Below are 16,592 nucleotides of genomic sequence, written 5' to 3' on the forward strand. Positions count from 1 at the left end.
ATTTTAAATTTGTTCATATTGTCTGTAGTAAAAATCAAGATGTACTGGTTTTAGTTTGAATTTGAGTTGAGAATTTATTGCTGTTGAATTTGCTGAACTGAAAATGAACCGATCTTAATCTATAACAGCGTTCTCAACTGGTATGTGGCGACACAAAAATGGGTCGCAGATCTGTTCGGATAAGATTGCAGACAGCAGAAGAAAAACAATGCTAAATGCAAATAATAAAATGCAATTAAATGGATAGTCAATAAAAAATGAAAAAAATGAGGACAGGTTGTGTGACATGCTCTTGACATCCTCGAAACCCATGAACAAAACTATGCACAGCGAAAGAAAATATGACCCAGGCGACATTAAAATACATAAAAGAGGATAAAGAGGATAAAATACATATGGTTTGTGTGACCACAATGTGTTTTTAGCAATGAGTTATTGGCTGCCAAGAGCATGAAACTATCAAAATTCAATTTACATTCATAAAACAAACACCAAAACTATAAAGACTGTAAATCACTGTTGTGTGGTTGCTTGTGCATTTATAAAATTGTCCATTTTTGGTAACACCGTGTGATTGGTACACGTTACATGTAGTAATAACTACAAATTATGCATAATTACATGCAACTAACCCTAAACCAAACCTAATCCTAACCCTATAGTAAATACATGTTGATATATTTTATTATAAGATATATACGTTTAACAGAATTAAGTCTATTAAACAATTGTGTCCAATGTATAATATGGGTCAAAACCATTTGAGAAGCAAAACTTTTTAGAATTGTAGAAAAAGTTTTGGAGATTTATATTTGAGGTCTTGTGGTCAAGGATAAGCTCAACTTCCTTTATGGTGTGAGAAAACATCGGTCCCTCTCTGCACTGCTGGATCTGTGGTAAATTTTGCAAAAAGGTGTACAGAAACAACCTCTTGATGATTTTTACTTTTAAAAATGTTTGTATAAGAGCACTTGAGACAACACCTTCGTGGAAATTCAAAAGCTGATCCTTGAGCTTGCGGAGGACGCTGTGCATTTAAAAAATGGCTCTGAACTTCAAAAACATGTCTACTCTTTTAACTACAGAATTCAGAAGTGCTGTTTTCACATGCCAGAAAATTAGCAAGAGTTTGGACCTAAAAAAGAGGAAAAAGGACTGTGAAACTGACTCATCAAATTCACTTTCTATTCTGCTTTACAGACAGAGACACACACACACACACACACACACAGTCTGAAACAGCCACTGTAACCCCTAATCACAACCCCGAAGGCTGGACATCAAATGCTGCAACGTTGAAAACAGATGATCAGAGGTAATTAACGCAGTTTCATATGCAAATTTAATTAATGCAAAACTACAAAGTCATTATGCAAATGGCGTCTTCTTGAGCCGCTGTGCAAATATTCATCACTTGGAACAGGGATCAGTCTCCTCATCTTTTGAAACTCTCTCACAACACACACACTCACACACTCACACACACTCACACACACACACACACGGTTCTCTTAGGATCATGTATGAATAGTGTTTTTATTTTAAACTTCTTTCCATTGATACCAGACTGGGGCCATCAGAGCAGACAGCTGAGAGGCAGGAAGACACGATTTGGCACAGGAGTGAGACAATGAGACTGTTAGACCGGCACGGTATGAATATTCATGCCACTGATTACTTTCCATGATTAAAGCCTACTCTAATATTTAAATGAGCGCGTGCTAGGTGATTAGAGGAGCGGTGGAAAGGACAAGCGCACGATGCGGTATACACTTTCTCCAGTGTTCGTGGAGTATGATTAGCTGGATAGTTCAGAGATTGATTAGAAACTAAGGGCAGTTTCAGATATGAGGGAAACGATTTGAAAATAGCATGAATGATGATGGTACACACTTGACGGCGGAATCCTATCAAAAACAGCAGGTAATGGGCACTTCCCATGAATAGGATAGAAATTGATGTATGTTATTTTTTTTCTGAGAACTATTAGATGCTTTAAATAAACTATTATCTTGCATAAAATAAACCTAGCATGAAAAATAGCTAGTTTAAACACTTGAATTCTCTATATTAGAGGAACAGAGAGAAACAGACATGTGTTTATATGACTATATGAAGTAATGCCATTTAAAAATGGTCAAACATTTATGAATAAATAATGTTTGTTTAAGCTTTTGCTATTTTTGGGACTTTGCTCCATTGTTTTTCTTCCATAGAACACAAAAAGAGATGTTTAGCAGAATGTTCATGCTGCTCTTTTCCATATAATGAAAGTGAATTGGGGGTTGGTAAGCTCAAGCACGGTATATTTAAGCCTTCTAAAGCCATTCAATAGTTTTGTGTGAAGAACAGATAGAAATTGAAGTTTACTTATAATCTTCTCATTTGCATATGCATGTATTCAAACTTCCGCAATCAGTTGCACAGTGTCATTGATGTCAGATCTGGTGTGACGTCTCAATGCACGATACTGTATTTGAATGCATGTAAATTAGGGGTGGGAGAAAAAAATGATTCTCTGATGCATCACGATTCTCTTGAATCTGTATTAATTGTTTAATATATTATTAATTTGGATTTTTTTTTTAAAGTACATATAATTAAGTGATTTTATTTCATTATTTATTTAATAAAAATGCACAATTAAAACTAATTATTGATACAAAAAAAAATTCGACAGAGAATGTGTGTTTGTTTTTACTCTGGAATCAGATTTATACCCGTAATGTAAACTATAGATTTGAGAGCTGCAGTGGAGTGGAAGATTACTAAATGTTTTACTTTTCTTTTTTCTTTTTTTTTGCAAACATACTTATCTTAGATCACTTTTGAACTGAACTGCCATTTTCAGCATTCATCATAACATCTCCAGATGAGATGAGAAAGGGTTAACGCTTGGCGTTTTGGCCCACAGCATGAATGGATTTTGCCTCTAGGCGACCATAGCTCCATATTGTATTTAATTAGCCCCATTAAATATAATCTAATTTGGCTGAAACTTTAAGACAGTTAAGTGGCAATCTAAGGTGTTGAGCAAAGCTTTCATGCTCTGGAAATATTAAATTCAAGCCCAAAGCACCTTCCTGTCCTGCATTTCTGTGGATAACCTTGACGACTTCTGTCAACGAAGCAAAACTAAAGCTGAAGTTGTTCAGTAAAAACTTCAGATAATATTTTTTTTAAAACTGAGCTTTAAAAAGGCACATTCAAACAAATACAGAAAACTAATAACTTTAAAAAAAGAGAAGAAAGAAAAAACTCTTGACGAGGCTGAAGTCTGGGTCCTGCTGACTTTGTCTCTATTTGTCATATATTCTGACTAGCAAGTGAAGCATTTCCTTGTCCAGGCTGTGTGTGCTGAGAGGAGGGTGGGCGGCACTGTGCTGGAAGATAACATGTGGCCCCTCCAGGCCCCGCTCACTAAACTGAGTCTTTAACCCTCGGAATAAGGAATCTTCTTCATTAATCCCCACACTATGTCTCTTAGCACTTGAATTTTAATGGGCTTTCTTAGACTTTTTCTTTTTTCTTTTCCTTAATACGATGATATTTCCCCCAAACACGTCGGGTGAGGATTTCTGGAGTTTGTCCCTCTTAGAGAATTGGTTTCAGCTGCTGGCGCACTCAGGGCTGTTATGTTTCACTTAAAGATGAGAGAGAGAGAGAGAGAGAGAGAGAGAGAGAGAGAGAGAGAGAGAGAGACAGAGATGCTGCGTCTTGCTTTAATAAAATCATGCAAGGGGTGTTAATCCCTCTTGAAGGCCCGAGTCAAAAGAAAAGGACCTTTTGAGAGAAGCGATCCAGTCAGAACCGGTGAACAGTATGTGTGTGTTCACATATATCTGTGTGTGTTTGTGTTGTAATAAGCAGAAGTAAAGGCCCGGGTCTTCTTCATTTTCCGCGTTACGCTCCGTCTCGCGCACATTTTTCAAGGTATACTTGCAAGTTATACATGCGTAGTACAATTGCTTTTTTATACCGAACCAGGCGTCAGAGGGCAGCACTGAGTCGTGTCATTTACAGGGCATTCGCTCGGAAAAATAGAAGAAGAAGAAAAGTTGCGTATCTGCCATTAGTATCGCTCTTTACGAACTCTTCTTCGACTAGTGAGTAGTACATCACAACTGTGCGTATCGCCGACTAGCGGACTCTTCTATGTCAACTTTCACCGTAAGCATGCGCTGTTGTGCGCGCATCATACGCGTGTCACGAAAACGAATGTGCGAGGAAGTCCGCGGACCCTCCTCACACAGTAAAAAGTTGCCTTAAAATTATTAAGTAAATAAACTTCATGCTTAATCAAAAACATTAATTTGGAATTGTCAAGTTCACATAACTTAATTTTTTCTATTAAGCATGACATTTATTTACTTCATAATTTTAAGGCAATGGGTTTCCTCAATTTTTTTAAGTTAGGTCAACTGATCACTTTTTACAATGACGGAAATTATATCACATGGACAGTGCGTGGACCGCTTAAGCATTTAAAACTACTTAAATAAATAGTCAAATTTTGTCATCATTTACTCACCCTCATTTCATCCCAGTACCATTTTAATAACATGTCCCAATGTTATAATTATTATTATTCCAAAGGGGAATGCAAGGCTGAATATCTGAGCTACTCTTTTTCATAGAACCAAAATGGATGGTGATTTCTACTTGTCAAACTCCAAAAAGGTCTAAAAAGCAGGATAAAAGTACTCTTATGGAACTATTTCGTAAAGACAGCATGAAACAGAAGTCGTGATAGTCTTTTCTATCCTATTATGAAGTAATAGGCTTCTCGAACAAGAAAAAATGTGGGGCGAGGCTTGATTTTGTCCATGGGGAATTGATTTGTGGTTTGCTATTGGTGGATCTCAAGTGAGTGACAGGTTGCCCCGCCCTCACGCCAGTAAACGCATCATCAGAGAAGAGAAGTCGTTCCAAGAGGAAGAGGACGTTACTTTGCTTAAAGATTACGAGGACATATGAATCAAATAAAAATAATGATGTGTGCGGATAAATCAACTTGTAATAAATATTGCAATATTCTTGGTGATTGGTGATTTATGGTGATTTAAGTCATGCAATAGCTTTGTGTGAAGAACAGATAAAAATGTATTATTTTGTTATTGACCGAAAAATCGTATTCTCTTCCAGAGCTCACAAATCTCAAATGAGATCATTCGTATGATTAGTTGTTCTCAATTTAAAAATGGCACCTTTAACCCATCAGCATCATCTGACACTAGTGTCATTGTTCAAAGCTCAGCCATCTCTGTTTGTGTTTCGCGGAAGAAAGAAAATAGCACAGGGTTGAAATGAGTCATTTGGTGTAAAATATAGTGAGGTTCTAATTAGAATCGAATGGGTTTTAATATTGATACTGTATAATAATGTAGCAACCATCTAATCAAAGTTTAATTTTCTGTTAAATGTTAAAAGAATGGTAACCTGAAAATGTTAACATTAACATCTAAATTAATTGATTGTATTCAAATAAAAAATGTTTTTTAACATTACTGAATTAACCTAAATATAGGGTTACGCCAATAAAGCTAAAATTAAGGGTACGGTAAGGTAGAAATGGCTCTTTAACTTAAAGGGATACTCCACTTTTTTTGGAAATAGGCTCATTTTACAACTCCCCCAGAGTTAAACTGTTGAGTTTTACCGTTTTTGAATCCATTCAGCCGATCTCCGGTTCTGGCGGTACCACTTTTAGCATAGCTTAGCATAGATCATTGAAGTGGACAAGACCATTAGCATTTCTCCAAAAAAAAATGACCAAAGAGTTTCAATTTTTTTCCTATTTAAAACTTGACTCTTCTGTAGTTACACCGTGCACTAAGACCGACGGAAAATGTAAAGTTGCAATTTTCTAGGCTGATATGGCTAGGAACTATACTCTCATTCCTCATTCGTAATGATATGACGCAGCGCCTGAAAATAGTTCCGTTGTGTTGACAGAAGGTAGCCTATTTTCAGGCGCTGCGTCATATCATTACGCCTGCTGCACTCATGGTACGGCATTGAAGTTTCTTGATTATTACGCAGGAATGAGAGTATAGTTCCTAGCCATATCAGTCTAGAAAATCGCAACTTTACATTTTCCGTCGGTCTTAGTGCACGATGTAACTACAGAAGAGTCAAGTTTTAAATAGGAAAAATATCTAAACTCTTTGGTCTTTTTTTTGTTGAGAAATGCTAATGGTCTTGTCCACTTCAATGATGTATGCTAAGCTATGCTAAAAGTGGTACCGCCAGAACCGGAGATCGGCTGAATGGATTCAAAAACGGTAAAACTCAACAGTTTAACTCTGGGGGAGTTGTAAAATGAGCCTATTTCCAAAAAAAGTGGAGTATCCCTTTAACAATGGCAGGTTACCACTTTTTAAAGCGTATCAAAAATACGTTTTTAGTTACTATGTACAGTAAAATCGGAAGAACCCTTAACAGCGAAAAGGTTCTTGACCAGTTCTTTAAGAGTGTTACCCGTTTCAAGAATATAACTAAGAGGCTTTGTGTGTTTGTAACTTCACAGACTTCTCTCTCCTGCCAAGCTTCAAGACTATTAAACCTCCCCCTCCTCCAGCTCTCAGTGTTAAAACACCTACCTGTTGGGACGCCCTCCTGCTTGGGGCAGATTCCTCTGGCGGGCGTCAGTCGTTTCACCTCCTCCTCCTCTGCTGGCGTGACCTGGATCCCAACCTCCACGGGCCCAGACCTCCGGCACACTTCCACCCGCGGGGGTCTGGGGGACGGGGAGCCGCCGGAGTCGGTCGGCTTGTCGAAACAGACGCTGGGTCCGGGACACAGTCTCCTCTTGTGCTCGATAAACACCAGAATATCTCCCAGGGGGAAGTTGGTTTGACATTGACCGCAGGTCAGCAGGTCACTCTCTCCGGCTCCGCCCACAGAGCCGTCCGATGGGCACTGGTCCACCCCTGCGTCATGATCTGGCCCAGCTGAGGCGTGAAACACGGGGGAAAAAATATCAATCAGTGCACAGTGCATAATAATAATGAATGGTGTCTAATAATCAGTTTTGAGATGTGACAGATCAATCTGGTAGTTGCAAATACTGTAACTGTAGAGATAGAAGTCTTTCAATGTGTTTCTGTCTGTTTGAATCATTTTAAATTTCTCTCTTTTTATATATTTTCCAATCCATTTAATTTAACATTGATAAATAAGGGTCTAAGTTAATGTTTTGGTCATCTGAAACTTATAGGATTTAAATTAAGTTTCAACTTTAAGTCAATACCAAATGATAAATAAAGGAAATCATCAAAGCGGTTTCTGTAACTATCAACGTCACAAAATGCACCACTGAAGCTATATATTTGTTATATATATATATATATTATACATACAGTAGTCAATATTTGAAGTGGATCAAAACCTTTCATCAAAGTTATCCATGAATTTTGAACAATACCCGTTCTCATCTTAGGACAACTTTGATGAACTTTTTTGATCCACTTCAAATGTTGACTTCTGTATATATATATATATATATATATATGACGATTCACCAAAGGCCGCTGTCATTTGGGATTTGCAAGATTTGCTGCTAGCGACAAGTGTGACTAACTACAGCAGTGTGAACAGCATTCCATGTTTGGCAAGTGCAGGTGAACATTATTTGATTTCCAAAAGATGTCAGAAGTTCCCGGACGGTAACCACATTCAAGTCCGGACTGACAACATCTGTTTGCATTCTCAAATTAACCACTGTGCTGAATTTTTTACTGATCCTGAGTTGAATCTTCAAACAGCTATTTTGGCTGTCAAGCTCCAAAAAACAAACCAAAAAAAAAACAGTAGGTCTTCAGAAATCATTTCATAGCTTTTGAGGAACTTATAACAGTTATTTAGGATGTTCACTGAAATACATGTTCTCTACTTCAGCTGTGTGTAAACCATATTTGATAGAAGAAAAAACTGTCAGTGAATTGCAACTTAAATTGCAGTCTTGTTTGTCACAAAAAGCTATCATATGAATTCAGAAGACCGAATTGACTACTTTTATGCCACTTTTTTCATCATTTATGAGGCTTGTCAGTGAATTGTCATCTTATGGAAAAGAGCTTCTTGAAGATTCTTCAAAAATACTCCTTTTGATTTCTATGGAGAAAAAAAACCCGCATCCATTTGCAAGGACATGAGAGTGAAAAAGTAATGACAATTTTTTTTTAAACAAATTTGCATAAACTTTAACATGTGTTTTATATCTCTCTTTATAGCTTATTTTTCTTTATTACGACTGTGTGAAGCATTTTGAATTAACATTGTGTTGTAAAAAAAAGTAGAATATTATAAATAATTGCCTTGCCTTCACTAGTCTGACTTTAAGATAGTTGGTTTAACTAATTAAAGTACCTGTCGGGTTTCTAAATGACAAATTGCTATTGGTGTGTCTGTGATTTTTGCTCTTCCGTTATTGTGAGTTGCAAATCTGTTGCTTTGTTTTTTTGTTTTTTTTTTGTCTGGCTATCAAACTGGTCCAGACATGATTAACTTGCCTGTTGGGGAATTGCATGTACCGTAGACTCTACACACAGTTGACGACAAATGAGTTCTTTTAAACGACCTCATGGACCAAAATGTTCCACACACATTTGCAAGCTATCTTCACAAATCACTGCGAGTGTCTAAAAAGAGCAAAGGACAGAATTTGTTACTAAAAAAAATGACATGATCAATAAGTTATGACATGTTTTTTTTTTTTTTTTTACATAGCTTGAACTCATCAAAATAAGATAACCAATTTTCAACGTTATACAAGATTCAAATCATGTTTAAGTCAGTTTAATGTAATTTAAGTTGACAAAACTTAAACATTCAAGTTGCTTGTACTTAAAAATTTAAGGCAGCAACTTTTTTTTTTTTTTTACAGTAGCACTAGTATCAAAACTGTCTCAAGCTTTTCTTTGTGGAACTGATATGTCGATATGGTCCTCTGTGTCTGATACTGTCCTCAAAAAAGCGAAATTCACAGCTCACACAGCATAGACGAACACCTGTGAGTTGCACAGTAAGATGAGTGGAGGGTGTGTGTGTGTGTGTGTGTGGCAGGTAGTACAGTCGCAGTCTTGCAGTGGTATCTGTGTTTCCGGTCTACTTTTCTGCACGCTGGACGGATGTTGGAGAGGTGCACATGCACCGTACAGGTATATCGCAGCAGACAAACTAGCACTCGCAAAAGCCGCAAAACAGCCTCAATATACGCTCTCAGGCACGGGTCGCCTCGCATCGCAGGTGCACCTCGGGAACAGTGGTTAAGGAGCCTCACAAACAGCCGTTTCAGTGTGTGAAAACCAGCCTCATCTGTGTCATTTCGCACCCTCTCGAAATTCCCTGTTTGCCATCTCGACGCCCAAATTATTATCGATGACAAAACAGTCAACTATTTGCTGCGAAATGGATCTGACTCAACACACAAAACCACAATGAGATACAAAACAGATTCACAGAAAGAGAAAAAAAAACAGCAGCAGTATGAGATCCAATAGCAAATCAACTCCAGTCTCTGCCTGAGGGACAAACACACTCTTCAACACACACTGGTTGGCTGCAAGAGTCCTGGGAAGAGCGACAGTAACTTGACTCCTGTAGCATTTTTTTTTTTTTTTGACTCAGCACATTGACCCACAATCCCTTGGGGCATTTAGTGACAAATTGATATTTAGAGTTCTTTTAAAACAGTATATCTTGATCTGCATTACATTTAGAACCTCTGACATCATAGTTCAGGGTTTCCCATGGGGTTTGTGAGTTGATGAAAAACTAATAATTAAATTTAATGTAAAAAAAAAAAAAATCATTTAAATAAAACAGTAACACTTTATTTTAAAGCGTCCTTGTTTGTTACACGTTACAACTATAAATTATGCAGAACTACATGCAACTAACCTTAAACTAAACCTATTCCTAACATTATAGGGTTACATTTTATTTTAAGCTGTCCTTGTTACACTGTAATTATACATTTAAGTACTAAGTAATATTAATTAACTACATGTACTTACTGTATGGTTAGGGTTTGGTTTGGTTTGGTTGCGTGTAATTATGCATATTTAATACATTATTAACCACATGTAACATGTAACAATGACACTGTAAAATAAAGTGTTACATTGCTTTGAAACAATCATATTGTATAAAGCGCTATATAAATAAAGGAGACTTGATTTGACTTGAAATATACTTTTAGTTATAGTTTTTCATACGAGATGAAATGTCTTTCAAACTCACGGCAAAATAATTGCACTGTGATTTTTGGCGTGCAGCCAAAGAAATTATATAAAGAATTTAGAAATGAAAACAAACCAAATTAAACACCTACAACTAAAAAAAGATTAAATATTTGATCTGTTTATTTGCATGCTTCACAGTTAAAAAAAATCATTGTTGGTTTAACTTAAAAAAGTAAGTTGCCTTAAAATTTTGAGTTGATTGAAATTAAAAACATTTGAGTTAAAACCACAAAGGAGATTGGTTTAATGAATAGTAACTCAAAATATGATGTTATCTGATCCACATTACTTATGTAAGTTAATTTGACAAAAGAACAATTTGTGATAACAAATCAACATCAGAGAACCGTGAACATGTGATTGTGTCGTTAAATGATTGACCATATTTGACATCTAAGGGGTTCAGCTGAGAGGAAGCTTTAGGAACCCCTGATATAGTTGACAGCATGTGATATCTAAACAGATATAAACAGACATCACACACACCGGGCCGCTGCCACACACTCGGCTCTCGAGAGCGGAGCAGTGGAGTAACGCCAAAGGAGGAGAACACAAACATCGTGGACTTGGAATGAGTCCAATGCCACGGAAACTGAGCGCTGGGAGGGAGCCGTCCCGAACAGGCCAGACGAAAGCAGCGGACTCGACAGGAGAAGGGGGTTGTGGGAGCCACAGGTGCACAGCAGATGATGTGTGCGGTGTGATATTTCAATCAGACGCTGAAACATACACCTTTACAGGCTGATATATTATCAATCAGCTTAGGGTTTCTATTAATAATAATAATACTGTGAATTGACAGATATTTGCTTACTATTCAGGGGAATGAAAAGGTCCATAGATATGCAATCTAACTCAAAATTAGGAAATAAACAGTTTACAAACAGTATGATTGAGATTGATTTAAGATTCTTCACTAAGGCAATGATCAAAAAAGCTCATTTGTGACACTGACCATGCAAACTCTTTTGAACAAATAGTCAGATTTGATTTGCACTGAAGTGTCAGACGATCATTGAAACATTCTCGGAAAAAAAAATCAGGTTTTGCACAAATGCAGCTAAAGTGCTTCTGTTATTAAAGCCAAGGTGGGGCATGCAAAATAGATGTTCAGAAATTCATCTGTTGTTTTGATCAACATTTCACTCAAACTGGTATACGATAATATAACAATAATAATGAAAAAATGAAATGGTCTAAGACTTTTGAACCCCACTTCAAATATGTTCACGAAGAGGAAACCAGTACGCACGTATAACACTAAGAATACTAAGTGTGTAATGAAACAATCTATATATAAAAAAAGTGAAAAAAAAGTCTAGTTATCCTATTAAAAAGCATTTTCATAACACTGTAGTAATTAGAGTAATTTGTGATGGAAGCAAAGATAAGCGTTTATTAACTACTCACTAAAAAAATAAATCCATACTCATCAACAATTTGCCTAATTATGAATAATTCTATATAATGAATGATTTGAGGTCAAATCTATGATGATGGTTATGGCCCTGGATTAAAGTAATAATAACTCAAAAGAAACACACATGTAGAGAGCACAGAGCGCATTCAGCACAATCCACAGATTGTGAGTGCTATATATTTGAGGATCTGTTAACGTCTTCAGCATGTGTGAAAAGACTTTGCCTAATTGTGATTTCTGAGCTCACAGGTGCAAGTACAAAAAAAAAATATAATAATCCATATGCAGACGTGCTTATCTTCATTTAAGGCCTATACACTCTCAACTGCTTCTGGACGTGTGCCAAACAAATGCGCACAATTCTGAAATGCACGTGTGCGCCAGCGACTGAAGTCTCCCATAAAGCCCTATATTTGAAAGCGGAACCACAAACATTGTTTTAAAAAGTTAGTGTAGGCGAGGACGTGAAATGTTTAGGAGCGCGGCGTCTAAATTTACTGCTCCCCAGGGTGAAGTCTATACAGCAATAAACTGAATTAATTACCTTTAACGTAAGATAAGAGATTTATACTGAGCCTGTTGTGGGAATGATACACTTGGGAGAAGAGATAGCAATTTAGGGTATTAACCATTATAAATACAGTTATCATGGTTCCTGAAGGCAGTAATCAGATTCTCAAGGAAAACACACACACACATGATCACTTTCCCTCTCGTAAGGACTTACAGCACCCCCTATCAGCTTCAACCGTGCACACTTACACTCCACCGAAGCTGTGCAAAACAGCAAATACGACACTCGTGAAATAAACCGAACAGAGACTCGCCTATAATATTTGCCAAGTCAGGTCAGACGAGTCCGATCAGCGGGTAACCGCACGTCCATCAAACAGCTCTCGGCTCACACGGTCTGTGAAAGAAGTTCTCTCCGAGGCTGTGCTAACACACACACACACACACACGAAGAGGCTGGAGATTGCTATAAAATCACTCCTAAAAAAAAAAAAAAAAAAAAAAAAAGTCAGCCAGCTGTAAAAAAAATGTGACACTTTCCACTCTCAGAAATCAAAGGCACAAAAGTCCAGTGGTTCACGGTGACCAGCGGCCACTGAAAGATCACGGGAAACGTCATGTGAACATTCAAAGCAAGAGTCGTTTTAGCATTTTAAGAGCCAGTGAGGGCCCTAATGGACGGCCCCCACCCACAACCGACCCATTCAACAACAACAACAAAAAAAAGCAGAGATGTAATGAATCATACATGTTCACACAATTCACATGCTTCTTATGAAGAAACACTAATGAGGTACAACTGAGGGCGCCGTTGCGGAAATCTAAAATACGAGCGCTTTCGTCTTGACGACTTCCTCAAGAGCCCGTATTTTGCATGTACGAGAGCCCTGCCATTTTAGGTCGCGGCTCGAGACGTCTTTTATAACGCGCACACCTGCGGGCGGAGAGTGCACCCCGCGTTTATTTCAAGACGGGAAGTATGTGGATATTCCTGTTTCCTTGAGTGTGATCTATAGGTCCTGTCACTCTCTCTATTGTGCAACCTCCAGCTAACTGACATGTTTTTGTGCCAAGAGCATTGACATAGCCAAATGAGGGCACTTTTGGGTTTTCCCCCTGCGGACAGACACCCATGAAAGAGCGCAAGGATCTTGCCCCGTGAAGGCTGAGGGTGGAGGGTGGCGTGCAAACCTGAGCCGAGTCCACTTTAAAAAGTGTCGGTTTACGCTCTGCACACATGCGATGGAGTGTATAGAGCGCACAATGTAAACTGCGCATTTGCCAAGCGACACACACTACTGCCAGACTAATTATGTTTGTATTTGAGACACAGTATAATTATTCTGCTCAACACATTTGCACACTGAAACATACACTGGACAGGTTTTCGCTGTACAAACACACATATTTAAGTAAGCACTAATGTACACGACGTTTTTGTGTTTGTTGTTAATCACTACAAGTGGAAAGAAACCAGAAACAATAACTATGAGTGGGGGGGGAACTATCTGCTAAATAAACCGCATCAGGTGAAATGAACTGGCTGACTAGCAGTGGTTTTGAATTTAAAGGCCACCGGCTCTCTATAAGCCCACCCACTCCTTTAACACAGTTTTTTCTCATCTCCTGTCTTCTCGTTTTCTGAAAACGCCAACATCATAAACAGTGTCAAATTTGACGTGTAAAGACCATCTACACTCATACTCTACTATTTTCAGGAAGGCACGCCCTCGCAATGTACACACATTCTCAGCGAAACCAGAAATTACTTAATAAATAACAAGGCAAAAAGCACCGAGCATAAAAATGTCAATAGATGAGACCTCAAGATGTATTTAACAAATAATTCATATTACAAATTATTGTATTTTTAAAATCTTAACACTCAAGTCAGTAAAGTCACACTTAAGTCAATAAAATGTGTTAAAGTAAAAAAACAAAACCTGGAGTACAGGATAATTAATATCGATGATATGCAAAGTATTATGAATGGGGGGGGGGGGAAACTTCCTGGTCTTTTATTGTTTGTGGATATAATCAGTGTTGGAAACATTTCGTGGAGATTATATCATTGAGCTGTTATAAAGTAGATGGATTAGGTTGCATTGTGTAATTCTGAATAGTTTACACTTCAGCTAATTTATTCTTTTTTTATTGTGCAAAATAAAAAAGCTTTTAGGTGAATAATAAATAAAAAAACCCAGAGCAAAGGAAAACTTAAATAAGGGTTTAGAGCACTTGAAGCTTTTACATAAAGTTTTACAAGAAATAGTGTGTAAAGCACCTTAGATAAAAGGCTAAATTAAGGATGAACGAAGAATGATCAACATCCATGCATCTGATCCCTGATACTGTAAAACAGAGATTATAATAAAAATACTCAACAAATTATAAACGTATAAGCACTTTGTTTTTAGATGTAAATGAACGGCAGGCTATTTAGCAAAGTTTGGGCCTTTTAAATAAACTACATAAAGTAAACTTGATAAGCAGTGTGTGTGTGTGTGTGTGTGTGTTTGTGTGTGCTCTGAGGGGGACAGAGCAGATGAGCGTAGGGGTCTCAGTATTTTGGCTGAAAACTGTAAGCTATGAATCGCATTTAGCACTTGTAAATTGATCAAATAATGTATTCACAGTAAATGTGAATCATTCACAGTATCATAGTGATTGATTGCAAAACAATAAAAACTAACAGGCCCAAACGGTTATAGATTATCGATAAATGAAAATAATAATAGGATATAGTGCACACATAAATAATTATATTTGGCAAAAATAGAACTTATATAGGCTATGGTTTATAAGCTGATAATCATAAACGTGTAACACTAGCAGTGCTACATTTAAAAAAAAAAAGCTAATCATGTTTACTAACAGCAGTCTGACTAACAGATAATGTTGTTTTTGTTAGATACACCTTCTGCGCTTGCGAAAGAAAGAAAGAAAGAAAGAAAGAAAGAAAGAAAGAAAGAAAGAAAGAAAGAAAGAAAGAAAGAAAGAAAGAAAGAAAGAAAGAAAGAAAGAAAGAAAGAAAGAAAGTTTTGATGAAGTATGTAGGAAACAGTGTGTGTGACAGTGTGTGTAGCCTACTCACTCGGTCGGTTCTCCCTCTGTGTGAGGGACAGATGCTGTGGGTTTCCTTGCTTCCGTCGGGACATCGCCCCGCATTCACAGCAGCATCTCACGGACACTCGGACTAATGCTCCCGAAGCTCTCCAAACTTTCCTCCACAGTCCAGGTATTGTTCCCACTGCGTTCGCGGGTCGTTATCAACGGCTCAAACTAACACTTGTCCTCTCAGAACAGACTAAATTGGTCTCGGCTGTTGTGAAGCGGTAACTAAGTGCCACTTAACCTGAGACAGCGATGTGAGGAGATCACTCCGACGACAACCTCTGACGACATCGATTCCGAGTCTTTAAATGCGCGTATTCTTTCTTTTAAAAAGTCGTAAAAACAGTTGTTGTCCGGTTATAATGGAAATCCAAGATCCGTGGACGGCGGGCTCGCCAGGTGAGCGCAGTCTTTGGCACAGTCCTCCATGTGCGCTTGGCATCAGAGCGGAGAATGGCTCAACCTCTGAAGACAACACCTCCTCTCCAGATCAATCAGGACGCGAGCAATCACGTCTCAGGGAGGACCCAGCCCGCGTGTGTGTGTGTGTGTGTGTGTGGCAGGGGTTGCCTCTGAAGAATGGAATGGGATTCAAGTTCAAGTACGGGCGTGATGTGACGCGTGGCGCTGGGGGCGACTAGTGGCGGCCGTCTGGGCACAGAGGGGTCTTCATGCCCACCAGTAACAAAAAAAAAAAAAAAAAAAAAAACTACAAAACTTACAGGAAGAAAGGCAACTTTGGCTGCTAGATCACTATGGGATGACATGTTGGTGCTCGTTTGTTTCAATTCAAAACCGTATGCCAATGTTTCATTAAATACAATAAGGTAACACTTTATTTTACAGTGTCCTTGTTACATGTTTCATGTACTTGCCATAGTAATTACAGTAAATTATGCATAATTACATGCAACTACTGTAAACCTAAACCAAATCCTTACCCTATAGTAAGTGCACAGTTGCTTAATATTACTCAGTACTTAAATATATAATTACACTGTAACAATGACACCTTAAAATAAAGTGTAACCTAAAATAATATTCCAGCATAGCCTTGCTTATTCAACTAAAATCTGATTTGTAGCATAAAATATAGATGACTGATGTAACCACCATAAACACAAGAGCACATGCTGAATTAAAGGTTCAAAGAGCTAAACACTAAACACCAGGGCACTGTAAAAAAAAGAAAAGAAAAAGTACAATCAACTTGGATGTTTAGGTCATTTCAACTTAAATTACATTAAACTGACTTAAAAATGAGTTGAATATTAAAAAAACAACCTATAAAAAAAGTT

At 37.7% G+C, this 16,592-nt stretch overlaps 1 protein-coding gene across 1 annotated transcript in view; it reads right to left on the bottom strand.

Moving 5' to 3' along the window:
- bcl11bb (BCL11 transcription factor B b) overlaps positions 1 to 15,856 on the bottom strand; it is a 37,333-nt gene extending 21,477 nt beyond the window's left edge. The window contains exons 1-2 of the mRNA XM_056262648.1: positions 15,275 to 15,856; positions 6,603 to 6,953 (exon numbers count right to left, since the gene is read on the bottom strand). Of these exons, the coding sequence (XP_056118623.1) occupies positions 6,603 to 6,953; positions 15,275 to 15,338 (415 nt within the window). The 5' untranslated portion in view covers positions 15,339 to 15,856. The remainder of the gene's footprint in view (positions 1 to 6,602; positions 6,954 to 15,274) is intronic.
- Between the last annotated feature and the right edge of the window lie 736 nt (positions 15,857 to 16,592).

This window comes from Rhinichthys klamathensis, unplaced genomic scaffold (genome assembly GCF_029890125.1).
Source record: "Rhinichthys klamathensis goyatoka isolate OS25496 unplaced genomic scaffold, OSU_Roscu_1.1 h1tg000196l_1, whole genome shotgun sequence".
In the NCBI taxonomy this organism is placed as follows: Eukaryota; Metazoa; Chordata; class Actinopteri; order Cypriniformes; family Leuciscidae; genus Rhinichthys; species Rhinichthys klamathensis.